This window comes from Leucopleurus acutus (assembly GCF_964270905.1).
Source record: "Leucopleurus acutus genome assembly, chromosome: 2".
NCBI classification, from domain to species: domain Eukaryota; kingdom Metazoa; phylum Chordata; class Mammalia; order Artiodactyla; family Delphinidae; genus Leucopleurus; species Leucopleurus acutus.
Genome location: NC_139143.1, coordinates 40,538,945 through 40,559,715, shown reverse-complemented (window position 1 = coordinate 40,559,715; position 20,771 = coordinate 40,538,945). Strand labels below are relative to the sequence as shown.

Genomic DNA, 20,771 nt, shown 5'->3' with positions numbered 1-20,771 from the left:
TCCCAACTCCTTCCACCATAAGGACCCTGAAGTCTTCCAACCCAGAAACCGATGACCGTTGTTGTTTAAATCTGGCCTAGGGCAGTGAAGCAAAGAGTTCAGCACCCTGGGAAGAGCAGATCAATCTCACAGGCTCTCCAAGATTGACATAAAGTTCCTTGAGCCAACAGCAGAGGATGCTGTCGTCCCATCTTAGATTGGGTTTGAGAGCTTGAGACCACCCCCAAATCTCTGCACCTTCCTCAGGATAAGGCATCTGGGCCACAGCAGCAGATAACAAATTTATGGAGAGGAAAAGGGAGGAGGCAGATGGCCTGGGAAGGCCTGGTTTGAGTGTGGGCAGGTAGAGATGGTAAATGAGTGGGTGGAAAGGTTACCTTTGTTGCGATTTTCAGGGACTCCTTGTTTTTTACCTGTTTGAACAAGAAAGAAAAAAATGGGGTGGAGACCCAAAGTGACTATTAAGAGATCAGATATCCAATGCTTCGGTCCTGCTCAGAGCCCAAAAGGGCAACAGCAAAGGGGCTGAGTTGCAGGAAAGGGAATGTAAAGGAAGCTCACATCTGTTTACCTCCATCTTCATTAAGGGCTCTCATGAATCCTTGGGGTATGGACCAGGCCACTCATGCAGGTGAGTGCACACCCACTTCTGAGCTGCTTTCTCCTGGAGCACAGCTGCTGTTGGGAGGGTGCTCCCAGCCTGAGTCACACCACTTGGAGAAATGGGGTGGGGGTTAGGAAGCGAAAGGTTTGAACTGTTTCTGCCTGGTGGCAAAGGCCCTGCAAGGTGCCTCCATGTCAGTTTACCAGCGCCAAGCAAGCGTCCTCCTTATTCACTTGCAGGCAGCTGCAGAAACGGATAGTCTAGCTCCTGAGTGAATGTGTTTTGTCTCCTTCTCATTAACTCCCCTTCCCTAAACAGCCCAAGAAGGTCCTCCAGCCAACTGGTAGAAATCCTTCTCTCCTCCAAGGGAAGAAGGAATTCTTAAGGGAAAGGTGTAGATATGGTTTGCTATCTTTTTTTGCCTTCTGTTTTTCCTTCTTTCAGGAACAAGTGAATGGCAAAGACAGGGCTAACTCTCCTGGCCATGTCTCTCTTCCACTGACAGCCCATAGTTTCAGCAGGAATCCAGTTTCTTCTCCTGGACAGTTTTCCCTTAGCCATGATGATTCATATAGTCCCCCATATCTGAGGAAAAAAGGGGCAAGGGTCGGAGGACTACACAGAGGGGAGTTGAGCACCTCGCCAGCTCATTTGGGGCAGGCTTTCTACCTCATCCCTTTACAATCCACCAATAGACACAGGAATCAATGCAACCTGACTGGGGAGCCTAGAGCCAGGATCTGGTTTCCATTAGAGCACTGTGGGGAGCCAGGGATGATACCCTTAGCTCAACAAGGAGTTTGGATATCTGTACTCATCATCCTGCAGATTCTTCCAACCAGGTACTGCATCCAGACCTGCTCCCTTTCCTAGTTTGTCCACGGGGGTGGGAGGGAAAAGACTCTCGTCCCGAAAGCCCTTTACCTTTCTTCTTCTTCTCTTCCTCTTCCCCCTCACTGGCCCCCAAGAGGGTAAAGATGATTCCAGTCTGAGAGTTGATACCCACAGCAGTCACTACCATTCGGCCAGAACCTTCCATGACATGGGTCCCTAAATGAGAAAGAAGACAAGAGAAGTGTTTTTTGTTTTTTTTATACCTGGCCATTCTTTGGTGTGAAACGTAGACCTGGAAAAAAGCAATCCCTCTTTCTTCCTCTCCCGTGGATAGTGATATACTCAGCAGATAGTAGGAAAAGATCAAGAGCAAGCAAACTGGGGGGTAAGGAAAACAATGTGCCTAACTGCTTTAGGGTAAGGCTCCTTTCCCACCACCCACCCCCAGCCAGCAGAGCCCTTATAGCACCTGCTTCATAGGCAACCTCTTATAGGTTGCTTGATATCCTTGTGTTCAACCCACTAATATGCTACTGCCTCAGCTGAACCTTGGGGCAGGGCCAGAAGGGAGAGCAAGGTCTGGATATGGTCTCTGTGGCTGACTGTCTGGGGGGAGGTAGAATGGGAGCTGGTGTAGCCAGAGGCCATACCTGAGAGCAACATGGGGTCTCTTTCCAGGGACTTTTTGACATGGTCCGATTCCCCAGTCAGAGAGCTCTCGTCAATCTTGAGATCATTGCCCTGGATCAGGATTCCATCTGCAGGCAGCAGGTCACCTAGTACACAGAGGTGAAGGGGCAACAGGGAAAGAGGGTAGGTAAGGACCATCCAACCCCATCTCAGGGCTGCTCCCATGGGCCCTGCCTATACGGCAAAGGCCCAGGGAGAATCTGGAGAGCATTTGAAAGACAACTTCAGCTCTGACAACCTGGGATAAGACTCCATTCCGGGTATTATAAATTCAAATAGTTACTGATCCCCAAACACATTCCCATGGCCTGAATATTATATACTTTTAATCTAAGCCACACAGGGTACAGTCTAACAGTCTTTGGGAGTTTCAGTTACTGCTTTCTGTGAATTTCTCTTCCATAACCTCCTTAAACTCTAACCTAGAAGCTAACACAATTTGGGGTCTTATCTTTTTGGGTCCTCAGCAATTCCAAGCAGCCCCCTTATGCCAAAGGACCTAGCCTTGAAATAGGGAGGGTGGCACAGGTACAAGAAACACAGAGCTCTTACCGTATTTGATTTGGGCAATGTCCCCCACCACGATCTCAGCCACAGGGAGCTGAATGATGTGACCATTTCGGATAACGGAGAATTTCTGTTCCTTTTCAATGCGGTTCTGCAGCCCCCGGAATTGCTTCTCTTTGCTCCAATCATTGAAGGCAGTCACTAGTACCACGATGATCACTGAGAATAAGATGGCTGCCCCCTCAATCCAGCCGGCTTCTGCCTCCCCTTCATCTTCTGGGCTAGTTACGGCTAGACCGCACTCTAGCCCAGGGAAAGTAGAGAAAAGAAGGGTCACCTAGGGGCTTTTGTTGACATTAAAAATGGGGGTGGTGCTTCTGCAACCCCCCAGAATAGAAAGACAGGGAAAGAGAATAACAGCTATTCTCTTGGGTAGAATAGCTCTCCTCTGAGGATACTGGAGGACAGCAGGATTGGGCGTCATCTCACCACCAATATAACTATTTATGTTTACCTAAAAGAAGCAAATGACTAGCATGAAACATATCAATACAAATTACAGGCAAGTCACATATAAAGAACTTATGACCGCCAACATGGTAGTTCCCACTACGACTTCCTATGATGCTCACACAACTGGGGGAACTCTGAGATGCAGGGCTTTGTTGGTTGAGTGAGCATAGAGAATTTAAGACATTCTGAATAAGGATTTGATGGGAAAAGGGGGAAAAGACCCTGGAATCAGGATAGGTTGGAAGAATAGCTTACTAGCTACTTGTTAGTTTCCTTTGGAGAACCCGCTCTGGATAATGCGGGGGGGGGGGGCATTTTAAAGCTATAATCTGTCAACATGAATACTAAGTGCTTTTTGGTGGTGCTGGAAAGAACCCAGATCAGAGTCATGCTGGTCTGTTCAAGATACTCACGTTCATTTTCTTCCCCAGGGGGGCGATAGAAGGACAGGACCAGGGAGATGATGGCCGCGATCTCCAGGATGATGAGTGTGACATCCTGAAGGGCTTCCCACACTAATTCTAAAAAGGTCTTGGGCTTTTTGGGGGGAATCAAGTTTTGTCCAAATAGTTGTTTACGTTTCTCCAGATCTGCAGGGTTTCCAGATAGGCCTGAAAAAGACATAAGAGTGGAGCAAATGAGAGAGAAAAAAGGGGTAGAGATGAATGACAGAAGAAGGCAGTTAAAAGATCCCTTTAAAAAAGATACCTTGCTTCCCGATCTGCCCAAGTATGAGATCCAGTTAGGGTGACTGGTCTCTGTGGCTGACAGACTTTTTGCTCAGACTCAGGGGGTGTGAGACTTTCAGTCTATAAATGGGGGCAAACCAAGACAAGTTGGTCACAGGGGCCATTCACTCCTCTTGGTCTCCAGGGTAAGCTAACCTAGACCTAAAACTTCATCTCTTCCTCATGGGGTTTGCTCCAGGCTCCAGCTCTAAGAGCACAAACATTAAAATGTTTCCTGAGACTCACACAGAACTTTCCTCTCACATTAACATGTAAATGCTGTTCATGACTTAAAAACAGAGCTGGGACTTCCCTGGTGGCACAGTGGTTAAGAATCTGCCTGCCAATGCCGGGGACATGCATTCGATCCCTGGTCTGGGAAGATCCCACATGCCGTGGAGCAATTAAGCCCGTGCGCCACAACTACTGAGCCTGTGCTCTAGAGCCCGTGAGCCACAAATACTGAGCCCACGTGCCACAACTACAGAAGCTCGTGCACCCTACAGCCTGCACACTGCAACTACTGAGCCCACGCACCACAACTACTGAAGCCCGCGCGCCTACTGCCCATGCTCTGCAACAAGAGAAGCCACCGCAATGAGAAGCCCATGCACTTCAACGAAGAGTAGCCCCTGCTTGTCGCAACTAGAGAAAGCCTGTGTGCAGCAATGAAGACCCAACACAGTCAAAAATTAAAAAATAAAATAAAATGTTAAAAAAAACCCAACTAAAAACAGAGTTGGCTTCCACCCAGTGGCTCATACACAAAAGCAAGAAAGAATAAGCTATCTGCCCAAGGTCATGCTAGGAGGCTAGGAGACAGAGCCCAACCAGTTGTCCTGTCCAAGTTTCAGTGGTTTCAGGAGATCAACAGAGTAGAGGCTTCGAGACTCCAACTTTGGGCATCCCCTTTTTGCACACAGTCATCCTTTTCTGTCACACACAGAGGCATACATGCATAGACACACACACATCACTAAGAGGCACTATTGTTCTGCTAAGTACTATGTACTTGGAGATGTACTAGGTGCTAAGAGAAGTACTACTTAGACAAAGTACTAGGAGAAGCACTATTATTCAGGTTGAATAAAAAGAGAACAATGAAGGTGAAGCCACTGAGGTAGTACTCAGTCCTTGATTATCAGCATGCCCCCCACTAACACACATGTGCTTATGTACCTGTGTGAGTGTGCACACACAGTCCAGGCATGTTGCCAGAGAGAAGAAGAGTGAGGCAGAATTATTCCCAGTGTCTTCCTCATATTTAGGCCCTTCTCCTGGGCCCTAGGGGTGTTATAGTTTAAGGGAAGAGGAGACAGCGTCTAACTTTAATTAATGCCAGGTGACATTTATCAAGCTGTTTACACAACTTGATTAGCAAATTAGCCCTGGTTTTGGCACTGGACATTGTTGGCTATACTGTGGGATCCCCACAGTCAGGGTGAGGCAACCTTTGTCTTGAAAAAAGATCAGCAGCTGAGGAGGGTTAGAATCAAAGGATGGGGACACTTAACCCAGCTTCACACAGAGGTGCAAGAAAAGCAGATGACCGGAAGCTGCAAGGAGAAAATGGGGATACTGATGCCAGAGGACTTCTTCACACTTTAGTCAACGTGAAGGGCTACTCCACTGTTGGGGAATGGGGGCTTAGCAGGAGGGCAGACATCTATTCTCCATCTCCACTGAATAGGATGCAAGAGTGTTTCTTTAAATGGCAAGGAGAGAGATTTGGGTTAGAACTAAGGAAGACAGAGCAAGATTTTGAAAATGGAAAAATAGATACTCAAGGGAGTATTGTTTGCGGGGTCCATTTCTCCACCCTAAAAACAAAAACCATCAGGAGAGGTACTTGAAATCTACCTGGGGACCCCGCCTGGAGGTAAAGTGGGGGTGTGAACTGGCACCCACGATTGTGGAGTGAGGACTGCAGACCACTTCCTCTTGCCAGTGCTCAGGAGAGGGAAACAGGGGAAGTGGTGCCTGATGCTCTTATCCAGGGCCTCCTGCCTCCTTGGGCCCAAAAGCACCACCCTGGCTGGAAAGCTGAGAGGCACAGCAGAGCTCTGCAGGGGAGCGGGTTTGACCAAAGCGCTAGAAGCAAGCTGGGCTGCCTGCCAGAGAATGCCTGCCTCTACCACTCTGAGAAGTCAGTTCTCAGCAGGAAGGAAAATCCAGGGCCTGGGAAAGGAGTGTTTCTGGGCAGGGCATCTTGACCCCCAGGCAGGCAGAGGCACAGTTGCCAGGGGACAGGGCCTTGCTGGTTCTTCCTCTCAGGGACCTGAGATAGCAAGTCTGTGCCAACTTGGAACTGCTGTGCTGGACGGCCAGGCTTGCTGGAGGGAAATAGGAGTTCTGCTAATTTGTTAATCTACCTAGGATGTTTCTCAAGAAAGCAGGATTCACAATGTAAAGGGAGGATATATTATTCCCTCCTTAACAAGGGTGAGGGCAAATCAAGACATCAGATATTAGAGGTTATCATCAAGGGACATCCCAATAAGTCTAATGAAGGCCAAAATGGCGTCAACACAACAAGAACAGTCTCGCTAAAAGCACCCCATCTGAGGTAGCCCTGCCTCTCCCTGCTCTCATATTAATGCCTCATAATCACCCTTGACTCCTCTCTCTCTCTCTCCCTCTTATCCACTATATCCGTTTAGTCAGGGAATCTGTCAGCTCTATCTTCAAAATATATCCAACGTTCCCTCACTTCTCATGTTCCACAGCTGCCATCCTGGTCTGAGTCACGGTCATCTCTTGCCTGGACCACTGCGACTGTCTAACTGGCCTGCTGCTTCCACCCTTGCCTTTCTGTTCTCAGTCTCTTCTCTTTCCAGCGTGATCTCTTACAGCCCAACCCATGACACTCATCTACCCAGAATGCTCTGGTGCCTTTTACTTGGAATGAAACTGGATACAGAAGACATTACAATGGCCTATAAGCCAAGCCCCCTTTATGAGCCCCCAGCCCCCCACCCCTTAACTCCTACCATTTTCCCCTTGTTCACTGAGATGCCATCAAGCTAGCCTTCCTGCCATTCTCTGCATGCACTAGACACGTTTCTTTTTCAGGGCCCCTGCACACATTTCCTTTCTCAGATTCCTCTTCACTAGGTAGGGCTCACCCTTTCACCTCCTTCAGGTCTTTGCACAAACGCCACCTTCCTCGTGAGGCCCACCCTGACCCCCGTATTTAACACAGACTTTTCTGCCCCTAGCACGTTTGATCCCCTTATCCTGCTTAACTGTTTCCCTCTACAGGTCTTCTCTCAGAACAGATTATATACTTATCCTATGTTTGTCTATCCCCCTCCACAAGGGCAGGATTTTTGTCTTTGTTCCTTAGGTCTAGAACAGTGCTGGACACACAGTATGCACACAGATTTATTGAATGAACTGCATGAATGAGTAATAAATAAGACTGTGAACACTGAAGTGATTACAATTGTGCCAGATGCTTCACCAGGCACATTTGTGTCTTCTCACCGAAACACTGCAAAGCCCTATGCAGTAGCTGCTATTAACCCCACCTCACATATAAGCACACTATGGCCTGGAGAGGTTTTCTAACTACTCAAGTAAGTGCGCGGCAGTCTATGCCGCTCTACAGGAAGCAGCTGGATGCCAACCTACACACAGTGGGGCTGGGGTGTGGAGGCAGCCGCACTCAGCTGAGGCTTCATTCTGGCGTGACTAACTTGTCCTGGTTTGTCTAGGGCTTTCCAGGTTTTAGCACTGGAGCTCCTGCCTCCTGGGACGGCCCCTCAGCCCCAGGCAAACAGGGATGGCTGGTCACCCACCCTCCTTTATTTAGCTCAGGGCAGGCCCACATGCTGCTTTTCTCTACACCTCTAGGCAAATCAGTCCCGTTCCCACTCTTTATTTACAACCGGGGTGAATTAGTCCCATCTTTTCCCGTCCTCAGAGATGGTGACACCAGGTCTGTCAGAGTCTAATCTATGAATTTTGTATTCAATAAGAGGTTCATTACTGGCCTTTTTTGGACCCAAGCAAATGAAACAAGACAGGTTATGGAAAACAAAAAAGGTCAGGCCTTGCTCTCACTTAGATGCCCTCAAAGTCACACATTTACTTCCCTTTTGCCATTTTCTCTCATCTCTCTGCTCCACCTTAAGTCACCCTACGCTCTTACAATAGCTACCTTAAGAAGTCAAGTGGCTGCCCAAGTTCCCAGCATGCCCTGTGGCAGGGAGGGGCAGTTTGGGGCTGTCAGCGTAGTAGCCTTGGGAATCCTCTCTGACATGTGGCATGGCACAGGAAAGCCATGTGGGACTGGGAGCTCGGCCAATCCCCAATTTTGGGCTTTCCATTCCCATTCTTCCTGCCCCCAAGAGGCTCTCAGGCCTTGATCTCAGCAGCTGTGATTTCACATAAATACTTGTCCAGCCCAGGAGGGGGTTTTAGTCCCTTATCTCCACAGTTGCTTCTAAAATATACCGCTTCCCGAAGAGGGGAAGGAAGACTTGGCAGGGAGAAAATGCTGGAAACACTGGAAAAGGGTTTCCCCTAAAAATACATCAAGAAAATGAGAAGAAACCTTGTCCCCAAGAACATAAGAGAGAAAATCCTACCCAAATTGGGAATACATCTGGCCCGAAGAACCAGACTTAACACATGAGCTAGAAGAGGTGACAAGAATGTCAGTCTGTGAAGTCATTGCCCCCACCCCACGCTGGGGAATTACACAGCCCTGCCCAGGCTGGCGGGAGACGGAATAAACAGCAGTGGAAAATCTGTGTCTGCTATGAGCCTGTGCGGGGACCCAGGGCTTGGGCGGAGAAGCAGAGGCCCAGCCCTCAGTGGCCTGGCTCCAGCAGGGAAGGACCAGGGCCAGCTTCCCTAGGAGGCCGAGGACTGTTGGCAGAGGCACCCCTTATCAGAGCCAGCCCAGGCCCAGAAAGGGTGGGGCTAGGTTAGACATCATGAGGGACTTCCCAGCTGTCTGAGTTATGATACCTTGCCAATGGGACAGCAGAATCTTCTCCTACAAAGATAGTATAAGGGAGAGGTTTCTCTGGGTTGATTTGAAGGCAATCCTATTTGGTATATAAGAACAGACATCAGAATACCTTTCAAGTCCTACCTTAAAAACCCTGGATTAGGGGGCAAGAGGGAAGAGTAGCCTAAAATCAACATAAGGACTGACAGGCTTCAGTCAGCTACTGCTGCTAACCCATTGCCACTCCTCCGAGGATTCAGAGCAGTTTCCCTGCTTCTGCATCTCTAGCTTAACACACTCACAGCTTGGAGATGTGCTCCGTACCTGCTGGCCTTCCAGCCCCCAGAGAGAAGGCAGTCTCCCTAAGGTCACAACAAGAGGATGATGGACTTAGAGAAGAATGCCCCTTTCTCACTCGCAATCCTAAAGCCCTGCCCTAGGTGGACAGCTTCCTCAGGGAATGTCTCCCCCTATCTGGCCCTCTGCTGTAGGCCTTTTGTGAACACTCCAACTCTGGCATAGAGAAGAGACAGCTCCCCAGAGCGCCCTCCTCACCCTCTGCTCGGCCGCCCTCTCCCACGCTGCACGCACACACTCCCCTGCGGTGTCACACCCCCCAGTACTCACACCTCAGAGCTAAATACAAAGAGCGAAAGCTCCACTTCCAAGGGTGGATGCAACATCTGCCCCAGCCAAGGAGGGGATGCTATCTTTCTTCCTTCCCCTAGCTGATGGTCCAGTGCAAGGCACTGACAAGAAGGTTTAAAGCAAAACAACACTTTTTGCTTCGGGCAAGGAGGAGCTGGATAGAAAAGAATTCACAGAGCCTGGGGATGGCCTGGGAAAGAGCAGGCCCATAGCTGTCACGCATGGTTGGCCTAATTCAGCCCTAGGCATATAACTCAAACCAGACAGGGAACTCCCAGGATGCAACGTGGAATTCCCTGCAGGGGGAGGAGGGACTAAGGGAGGGCACTTTTTCTCTCCTGTCTTTCTCAATCATCTACCATCCCACTGTGGATGCTGCTTCCCCCAGGTTTTGTGAAAACCTTTCCCACCCCTCTGCCAAGTACTAAATATTTCACAGCTACTCACATCACAGTGTAGCTGCTCTCTGGCTGTTTGAGCTGGTTTGCCCATCTCTAACCCTTCTCCTCCCTCTAAGATATTCTTTTGGCATGAGTCTCTGTCATACCTTAAACTTAATATGTCTGCCCAAAGTGTGATAGGCAGAGAGGACCACAGATTGTTATTCTCAGCAGTCATGCCCACATGAATTGTTTTTAGAATAATTTATTTGGCATCTTCCAGGTGATGGCTATGGGGCAGAGGGCATGAGGAAAGAGAGGTAGCTTGGCCATGCTTCTAAGTTGAAATTGATGGACTCCTAAAAGTGGATTTTCTAAAACAGACTATAAGCCCTACAGATAGGGAGGAAAATCTCAGAGAAGCCAGTTGCCCATCTTCTTCTCATATCCGTTCCATTCCATATCCACTTGCCCATTTCTTTACATCCCCTGCAACATCAACATTCTCTAAAGCAGTGGTCTCTAAATGGGGCATGCATTCATCCGTTAGAGCGTGGGAAAGGTACTGGAACTTTTTGTATTACTTCATCCATTTCTATTTCTTGTAGATCCTACTATGTAAATAATATTAGTGTTAGAAGTACTGTAGGTGAACATTTATTGGGGCTACGTGTGCAATTTTCTTTCAGATTGACAATGCTACTGGAAATTTCAATCTCCTACACTGAGGAAGAGCCCAATCCCAGTATGTCCCAGCTTATGGGAAAATGGATAGTTCTTGGTAGAACATGCCACTGACCTCAAAAGGCATGGCAACAGGAACACAGCTAAACCCCAGAGACCTTAAGGTGGCAGGAGATATTAACCTAAATCCTGCAGTTAATGAACCAAAATCAAAGTTTGCGCTGTCTTAAAACAGATTCTTTCCCCCTCCTGCTGTTTACTCCCCAAAGAATCTCAGCTCCCAAAACCTAGTCGGTGCTCAGTTATTAGGCAAGGCAAAGATGCTTGCATCTTATGCCAGGAACATTTACTAAGTGGTAGCAATTACCACAGAGCATGGCCAGGCCAGAGCTTCCCTAGGCAATCACACGATGGAGGAGTCCTACCTCTGACTCCTAGGCCCCCTTTTCCTTCCCTACAATCCCCTCAGCTTAGGTCCCTGTACTGTGTGCTCCCATAATACCATCATAGCACTATGACAATATTTCTGAAATTGCCTTAATTTTTGTGTATCCTCTTATTGCCTGTAAGCTTTATGGAAGCAAGAACTGTCCCTGTCGTGTTCACCATTGTGTCCCCAGCACCTGCTGGACATTAAATATTTGTTTAATGTGGTTGAAAAGAAATTAGAAACCCTCTGTATCCCACTGTCACACCCTCAACTCTGCAGAGGCGGAAAAGGAATAGCAGGGTACAGAGGGAACATGAGACAGAAATTCCCACCAACATTCTTCTAGATCCAAATTCAACATAAATAGTCTTTAGCCTTCCGAAAGAAGTCCACAGGTAATGACTCATTGTTTAGTCAAGGCTCCCCTTCTCTGCCCTTTCTCATCTGGGCCCAGACCTCCCCCCTAACCGTTGGCCTAGCTCCTCCTCAGAAAACATCATTCTTCCTCCTAAAAAGGGTAACACAGCTGAGGACCAATGTGGAAAAGTTCTATGGAGAAGAAGAATTCATACAACTTTCTATCTAGACCAAAGAATCTCTCAACTAGGATCCTCTCTGCTTCCTGCACACAAAGGGAGACTGAGACTAAGGAAAAATACCTCTTCTTTCTTCCCCTTAAGCCACGGGTAATTCTCATTCCAGATTCACAAAGGTTTCTCTTGCTCTTGGAAGCCAGGAGATGGCATGGAAAACTGATCAGAAGATAAAAGGCTATCTTCTAGGGGGTAGCACCCAAAATGCTCAGCTCTCTGGGGATTGGAGAGATTGGCTGGGGTTGGGATGTAATGGGGAAAGAAGAGGCAATAGAAAGAGGGGGGATAAAGAAATTGGAATGAGGAAAGAAGCAAGCAAACTAAACAGATTCCATTGGCGCAAAATGCTCAGGTTTTCCCTACTGGTAAACCTCAGGCAACACAACCACCACTTATCCAGGAACTAGAGCCTCACCTCTGCCTCTTTGCCTTTCTTTAACATGGCCATGAAGGCTGAACTCTTTAGTGGCCTAGATGAAAGCATGTGTCGTCTTTCACGTCTCCCCCACCCCTTTTTGTTTCCCCAACTTTCCTTCCCTTTTTTGCTCACACTCAGCCTTGTGTCTGGTCGTTGCTGAATGCCATGGAGGCTGAGCACCTCCACGTCACCTCGAACGTAACCAACTCTTGGCCACTGGGGCATCTCCTCTTGTTCCAACTAGCCATTGTACTCAAGGAACGCAAGCCAACATTAAACTCACATTAGCATTGGGTCACGGTTAGACATTTTATCAGGCATTGGAATACAAAACAAACTGTAAAATTATCTGTGATTCTGAGATTCTCCATGCTGCTGCTCTAGCCAAAGGGGCAGCAGAACATTAATGGACTGTGAATCAGAAAACATGAATTATTCCATCGAGTTCTACCCTGTGGTAAGACTTTAGGCAAGTCATTTAAACCTTTTGGTCTGTTATGAGCAAGAGAGAGCGAGTGAGTGAGACAGAATAAAAAAAACATGTTAGTGTTTGAAATGTTATAAACTCCAAGTTCCATAAGACCCTTTAGTAGCTATGGTTTAAAATAATCTACCGGGCTTCCCTGGTGGCGCAGTGGTTGAGAGTCCGCCTGCCGATGCAGGGGACACGGGTTTGTGCCCCAGTCTGGGAAGATCCCACATGCCATGGAGGCTGCGCGTCCGGAGCCTGTGCTCCACAACGGGAGAGGCCACAGCAGTGAGAGGCCCGCGTACCGCAAAAAAATAAAAAAATAAAAAAAAATAAAACAATCTACCAATCTATACTGAAGATACTATCAATCCAACAGAAAATAAAGGGGAAGAGTCATATTCTAGGAACCAATCTCCCCTATCTTACTTCACCTTGGTTTCCAATCAGCAGAATTCTAACACCGGGAAAATTTCTTTATTCTTATTATTAGCCTGCAGGGGCCTCGCACAGCTATGCTAGGCTGTCAGGCACCTCAGAGCAGTCTTCTGTGAACAGGCTGTTTTTTTATGGCACCTGGATATTGATGCTCTTTTCTCAGCCTGTCCAACCAAACCGCTCAGCACCATCCCCGTCTGGGGAGAGACTCCTGTGTCATAGTTCTTCTGTGTCCCCTTTTCCTGTCCCTTTACTCTTTTCACATATGAGGGGGTCATCGTTGGCACTGGGGGCTAGAAATTACTCACGGAAAAGTTATTTTCTGACACCCTGCCTCCCCAGCTCCAGGACCGGCCCTATGGGTAAGTCGTAATGAAATAAATCAGGATACATATTTGTGATCTAAGGAAGCAGGAGAATGGCAGTGGACAACTGTGACAAAGGTAGGGGTACGGGGATATAGGCATGGCCAGGGTTTGTAGCAACAGAGGCACCTGACATCAGAAGGGTGACTTTCAACTACAGGTCTGAAACCAGGACTGGGAAAGAATCTAAGCATTCGATATCTGATGTTGAGATTAAAGTACAATATATATGCTGGCCTTTGGGAATGGAAGCTCTCTGGGATTCAGGAAGTTAACAATAACAGCTATGAGAAAGGGTTTGGAAAATCGGGAGGAAAGTCTGGACCCGGCTCTTAGGAGTTTCTTAGGTTTCAGCTTATTTGGACTTCTGAGTTTCACTTTGTGAGAGAAACAACTGACCCAAGGGATAAGAACAGAAGAGGAAGGGAAAAAGAAAGATCCTGCTTAAATTCTGATGAATGTTTCGAAAGTATTGCAGTATCTCAGTTAAACATAATAGGAATACCCTCTCTTTAAGGTCAATGCTACTGTGAAAGTGGCAGAATAAAGAAATCTAGCTGACAAGAAGTAGGCATTATCCAAAGGGCAGTCATTAGATACTAAACAGAAGGCCTTTGCTAAGCCACATGAAAGCAACTAAGCACTGCCATCTTAACCAGGCTTTTTGACATCAACAGGTGAATGGAGAAAATGGACAGTGGTTGCAAGTAGACTGCAGCAGCCTCTCCAGATGTAAAAACACATTGCACTGCATAGGCACTCATATTCTGGCAAATATCTTCAGACACGTGGACTCCATTTTAATGTGAGACGACTAATTTATTGAACACCCGTTATAAGTGTAGGCATTGTATACAACATTACATTATTTAATTCCAATAACTCTGCAGCCTAGGTACTAACATCATTTTCAAAGAAGAAAATGATGTTTATTTAGGGAGGCTGAGCAAACTGTTCAATGCTATTCAGCTAGTAAATGGTAGAAGTAATTTTTTTTTTTTTGTGGTACGCGGGCCTCTCACTGTTGTGGCCTCTCCTGTTGCAGAGCACAGGCTCCGGACGCGCAGGCTCAGCGGCCATGGCTCACGGACCCAGCTGCTCCGCGGCATGTGGGATCTTCCCAGACCAGGGCATGAACCCGTGTCCCCTGCATCGGCAGGTGGACTCTCAACCACTGTGCCACCAGGGAAGCCCAGAGGTAATATTTGAACTTAGAGCCTATGAGATAAGAAACTGAATTCTAGAAGTACAGAGAACGTGTAGGGCAGCTCTCTTTGATTGCAAAATATAAAATAAAATAAAATAAGACATGGGCAATGTACAGATATCTAGATAAAAATCTCTTCCTTTTTTTAATCCTAGAGAGTCTGGACTCCAAGTCAGTAACTTATAACATTGGCTAGGGGTCAAAACTTCTTAGAATTGGCAAGAAGTATGATGTGGCCTCCAAGGAAGGGTCAGAAATGGTATACCTCAAGAGGCTGAAGGCATCTAAAGGACAAGATCTTTGCTCTATCTCAAGCTACTCAACCATGGCCTGCCTGACTGATAGGACCAAGCAAGGACCTGTAACAGATGCTGAAATCAGGCAAAGGAGAAAATAAGATTCCTCTGGTACTCTCTCCATTTCAATGAGGCAAAATTATCATGGCTCACTGGGCAACTGGGCTGAGCCAGGTAAGCATGAAGCTGGATTGTTCCTTTTCCTTTCTTTTTTCTTTTCTTTTTTTTTTTTCGCGGTACACGGGCCTCTCACTGCTGTGGCCTCTCCTGTTGCGGAGCACAGGCTCCGGACGCGCAGGCTCAGTGGCCATGGCTCACGGGCCCAGCCGCTCCACAGCATGTGGGATCCTCCCGGACCAGGGCATGAATCCGTGTCCCACGCATCGGCAGGCGGACTCTCAACCACTGCGCCACCAGGGAAGCCCTCATTTTCTTTTAAGAATAGATTATGAACAATTATACTAAAAGTGCATAGGACAGGGTTGAAAAAGTCATCAATAATTCCCTGAAAGAAAACAGAGTGAGTAATCCAAAGATATGGTGGGTACAACTCTCTGCGTTATGACTTACCATCCCGTTTGTAACTGTGTACCATAGAGAAGTGCTACATTAGGTAGATGGAATCACCCACTTTTCTTCATATTACACTGTACGATCAGTGTGGGGAAGAATTTTATCTTCAACCTTTGCAATCAAAGACTGATACAGAATAAGGGACTTGATTACTGATAAAAGCATCTCTAACATAAACACTTATAAAATAGAGATCTTCTGCCTTCTGTACATTGATACAGAAAAAGGAGGAAAGAATGATCTTCAGAGAATACCACAGTCACTCAACATCATCTCTGGGATGACATTTCTCTCCATAGTCGCACCTCCTTTCAGCGCTTCAGATACTATACTTTACCCACCAGACACAGATATACCAGCAAGGTCTCCAGAAATGTTCCTTCTCTAGAAGTTGGGAAAATAATATATTTTAACACTAGCCACCTTCCTCCGATTCCCCACCCCTGGTACGGCCTTTACCTTCCACCGGGTTGGTTTTCAGTCTACTGCAGAGATTCATTACTCCTCCATAGTGGACATTGATCTGGTTTATTGCATCAGCTGAACGCAGCTCCATGAGCTTCCTCAGGTCCATTACCGTGCAGCCAAATTCCCCTTCATGGCTCTCAATTATCGAGTTGGCTGGCAAGGCGTGTTCTGTTGGGTTTGTCATTTTGCCTGCTGTTACCAAGCCCCTCAACCAGAGAAAATGTGAAATTTCCCTTCCACTGATCAGGGTCTCTTGCCTCTCTGCCTCACTTCTTCTTACTTTTTGCTTCACTGGGAGCCCAGACGGGAAATAGATCGACTATATCTTGTGCAATAAGCTTCAGAGTAGCAACCCGTAGCCCAGATCCTTTTCTGGGTATGAAGCTTGGCAGTAGGAGGAGGAAGAGGATGGGGGAACTGAGTGGAACTGGACCACGTGTCACGATGATTGGTGTCCCCAGGTGGTGATGGAAGTGGTTGTCCAGGGTAGGTAGGTTCCTAGCTTAGACCAACTTGCACAGATGGAGGTGTAAACAGGATGTGCATGTTACCATGGAGGCAACCTTAGAAACAACCAGCGACTGCGGTGGTAGAGAGGTGGCAGGAGGAGGAGGAAGAGGAGGGTTCCCTGGATACCGATGACAACAGGATCTCTGGAATAAAGATTCAAAGATAGACAAAAAGAAACAATTAGAGCAGCATGGAGATCCAGCATCTGCAAGGGCAAGAGGTACTCATTCTAGCACAGGGTTTAGGTGACAGTTGATGTCTGAGCTGAACTGATAGCTGAGGCCTGAGGTGAGGCCCCTTGCTCCCTGGGAGGCCCCAGCAGCCTGTAGACTCCAATAATTTCAGATACACCCCAGTCTTCATACCTCACCTCTTCCAAACCACGTAACACAAATCCTGCAACTTCAGAAACTTGGAAATAAAAGGTTATGACCTCTAATTGTTCTAATGCACTCCCTGTCTATTTGAGGGAACTGCTATAGAATCTTTTAGTCTGACCTTACTTCTAAGAGGTGAGAAGAGGTCAGAAAAGGAGTCCAGACCAGAGTGATCTGGAGGGTGGCCTGCCAGTCTGCCACCCTCCCCCATGCCTTGCACCCTCCCCTACTCCTAACACACACATTTACAAACCAGGAGGACAGCCTGGTAGAAGATGCCCAATCCTCTGCAGCCCCTCAGAATACTCAGCCTGATGCTGTATAGAAATTCCTCAGGATGCCGCAGGTGTCAATAGATCAGGAGCTAAGCCCCCCACTGCTCCAAAAAGCTTTTGGGGGGAAAGGATGAGTAAAATGCTCTGTCAGTAGGCGATACAGGGTGGAACCTTTTTACATAAAGGGGACAGAAGGACCTCTGAGGAGGAAAGATAGTGAGTTTGAAGCCTATGAGTGTTAAAGTTCCTCTGGAGTGGCAGGAATACGACAGCTACTGATTCAGATAGAGCCTAGGGCCACAACAAGGTGAGTAGGGGAGCAAAGTTAGTCTGCATGTGAGTGACACCAGAGGGTCTCAAACCAGCATTTCTCCCCTCAGGAAGGCATGTGTTACCTCTTACACGTGCTCACTAGGGAGAGAGGGTCAGGAGTATGGACAGGTGAGAACAGGGAGGTTGAAGGTGAAAAGTCTTATCCTGAGCCCCGTTCTCAGCGTCAGAAAGGGGCTGCTGTGTGGCATGCAGGAGGACTGCCACACATTGGCTATTTAAATGTGAAGGGGCTCTTCTTGAACACAGCACCCGAACACTGGGGGCCCAGCCCCTCTCTAATAAATGGATGACATCCTTGCTTCTAGAAGGTGAACGAGGGAGCACAAGGACCATCAGATAAGGACTTGACTCTTTTATCAATTAATTTTCCAAAAATCTCATGTGGCCAAAGTTCCTGCTAATTGTAATCAATCCTGTCCTTGGCAGGTTCCACGGGGATGGAGGTGGTTAAACCCCTCCCTCTCCCAGTCTGCCCTCTGCCTCCTCCTTCTACTATAAATTTTTAGAGCTACTCTGACTTACAAAGGGTTACGCAAGCAGGGTTTTGTTTTGTTGTTGTTGCTATTGTTTTTTAAACATCATATTCCCTTTCTTTTTAGATGTCATCAGAGAATCCTGGGGAACAAGGAGGTCTGGAGAGAACCTGAGGCAGAGTGTCAAACTCTCTTCAATCATACTGGCATAGGGATAGGCAGTACCACAGACTTTTCTCTCCAGTTCACCTTCTTCTCCAAGTCTGGAAGCAGTGGGAAGGGCTATAGCAGCAAGAAGCCCAGCTGACCCTTAAGTTGAACCCCTTAACCTTTCAAGAGGATGTTGAGGACAGTGCTGATTGTGAGCTTAGCTGGAAATCAGAAGATTTTACTTTTTTTTTACTCTCTACCCACTGCCGTGTTTGTTCTATGAAGGCAGAGATTTTTCATGTGTCTTCTTCACTGCTTTCTCTCCAGTGCCTAGATAAGCACCTGCACAGAGCGGGCATTCAGCTAATTCCTTTGGTTGAATAACCAGTAGTAGATTCAGAACCAGATTCACCATCTTCCCAGGTACCCCTTGGCAAGTCACTTGGCCTTCTTAGTGCTCAGTTTTCTTAGGGCTCAGCTCCTCCCATCTTTATCTGGGGGAAGAATCAGCCCTACCTTTTCACACCATCCTAAGAAAGTGATAAAGGGAAGGGATTATAAATAGAAATAGTGCTTTGAAATCTTAGATGAAAGATGACCAGTGTCCAGTATAGGACACTCAAGTGATGAGAAAAAGCTTAATTTGATCTTAGTGAACTTTTTTTATCTAGCCCTTTAAGCAGAAGAGCAATAATTTCCATGTGCCCCTCCATCTTTCCTTGCCAGGGGGAACTCCCACACCCCCAAAAGAATGGAAAATTCCAAGGCAGCTTCATTAGCAGTAACCATTAGCTAGGTTATAACCATTTGCTGTAACCACTAGGCAATGCGGCCTTGGATCTCCAGAGAAGTAGGGGCAGTCTGAAGAGATCAAAGAGGAGAGATTCTTCCACTCACACAGACAACCAATGAGAAAAGGTCACTTAAGATTAGAACACATGGGACAAGTAGAAAAGAAAGAGGTTTGTCTGCTTCAGGTTGCTCTAGAGACACACATGGAGGTCAAGCACTGAGCTGCTGGCACAAAGTCACAGGGACGGTGCCCATTCGGGACCCTTTCTCAAGTTGGGCTCTCCGCGAAAGTTCTTCCGGAATCCAGAGGCATAGCTGGTGCCGATACTCCTCTCTGAGCTCCTAGAAAAAGAGCAACGGCTTAGCTTGCCTAGCCCCTAACCTTATTAGGCAACTGGCAAAGAACAGTATGTAAATGCTCACACAGGCTCAGCCTCAGATGCAGTGCTCAGATGCCAGGGAGGTACCACCTCTTGTCAGGTCAGGATTAGTCATTCGGCTCAGGGCCTCCTGGGTGAGGTATGTTCTCACTCCCCGTTTCTAGCGTTTTGCCAGCTTAATGATGATGGGATGGGAGAGCAAACTCTCATCCCTTCCTGCGGGGGCAAGAAGTCATACTACTTATACGATCATTAAATCATTTTAATTTTTTTCCTCCTAAAGTTCTGTAACATCTGTTCTACACCTTGCAGTGACATGTAAAAGGACTGTCATATCAATTTTAGGCAGGACAGCTGTGACTCCCACCTTACAGATGAAAACACTGAGGTCCAAAGACATAAAAAGTGATTTGTTCTTTGGCAAGTCAGTGGCCTTGACTGCCTGGTCCTCTTTTTGTTATACCTTGCTCCTTCCCTCAAGTCTGGACCTCCCCATTTTCTGACAAATATAAGTCCTTTAAAAAGTAGGCAGCTTTGGGATACAGAGAATACACATAACCGCTTAGAGGAAATGCTGACTCTTACCCTTGCTCTTTCTCTTTCAGAATCAACTACATCACATCCCAGGCAATGAGGGTGAAAGAGACCCCCTCCTGTTCCTACACATGCCTGAGAAGCAGACCATCCTATATTTCCTGATGACTCAATATGCAGCTAAGCTCCCTAGCAAGTTCTAAACTGAGGAGCTGCCAGAGACAAAAACCTCATGCCTTAAGTCACCAAACCACAAACAATAGTCAGACACTGTTTCCTCCAATTTTGTCAAGAAATCCCTTACTCTTAACTTTCCTGGGGTGCATCCCCAGGCTATGAGGAAAAAGGGTAACTCCCTATGTAGGGAGTAGGGTATTCTGAGAAGCTGAAAGGAACCCATCCCCTGAATCTCCCCTGCCAAAGGCTCCTATTGAATCTGGCGTGATGCATGGGAAGTGAAGTATGAATGGAAAGAGGAGAAAGGAAACAGGAGGGGCCAGGGGCCTAGGGCTTCAGGCTGGTGCAGCACTGCAGCCAGACTTGCCTGGAATAATAAGTAGCTATGCTCAACTCTGGCTTCCGGGCTGCAGGCAGGGGCTGTCCAGTGGAGTGGACTCTCATGCCCTGCCCTCTTCGCTGGGCTGGGAGCCTCTGCTCAGAAGTGAGTTGGTAGCACTTGGAGATGCTGTGTTTGGAACGTCAGTGCCAGGGAGGGAAGACCTTGTGCGGGTGGGGAGGGGGGTGGCACAGGAGTAGGCTGGCCCACCTTAGAATGCACCAAACTGAAGTATGATATCTGCTTCGAGCCCACACTTCCCCAAGAGAAATCATATATGTAACCTCACACACATGCGCACACATGGTGTAGTGTATAGGCAGCAGCCTAGCATAGCAGCTGATATGTAGTGGTTGGTCCATACATAGTAGTTATTTATCATTATTCCACATATTGTTTCACTGAATCTTCACTAACAGCTCTATAAGGAGGGCACCCCATTTTATAGCAGGGAAATAGAGATTCAGAGAACCAGGATTTGTGTCTTAGTCTGAATCCAAAGCCACCCTGCCTCAAGTACAAGGACAATCCTGTAAGAAAAATGAAAAAAATGCTACAGATTTACTTCCTACAGCTTGATCAGAAG

The 20,771-nt window shown here is 47.3% G+C and overlaps 1 protein-coding gene across 2 annotated transcripts in view; it reads right to left on the bottom strand.

The window, feature by feature from the left end:
• The window catches only part of ATP2B4 (ATPase plasma membrane Ca2+ transporting 4), a gene marked incomplete at its 3' end in the record, with an annotated part of 45,484 nt that extends 29,377 nt beyond the window's left edge, over positions 1–16,107 (bottom strand). For both annotated transcript variants that reach the window (XM_082833371.1, XM_082833372.1), the window contains exons 1-6: positions 15,797–16,107; positions 3,562–3,759; positions 2,681–2,938; positions 2,089–2,214; positions 1,529–1,654; positions 378–413 (exon numbers count right to left, since the gene is read on the bottom strand). In XM_082833371.1, coding sequence (XP_082689497.1) covers positions 378–413; positions 1,529–1,654; positions 2,089–2,214; positions 2,681–2,938; positions 3,562–3,759; positions 15,797–15,989 — 937 coding nt within the window. In that variant the 5' untranslated portion in view covers positions 15,990–16,107. The remainder of the gene's footprint in view (positions 1–377; positions 414–1,528; positions 1,655–2,088; positions 2,215–2,680; positions 2,939–3,561; positions 3,760–15,796) is intronic.
• Positions 16,108–20,771: the final 4,664 nt, after the last annotated feature.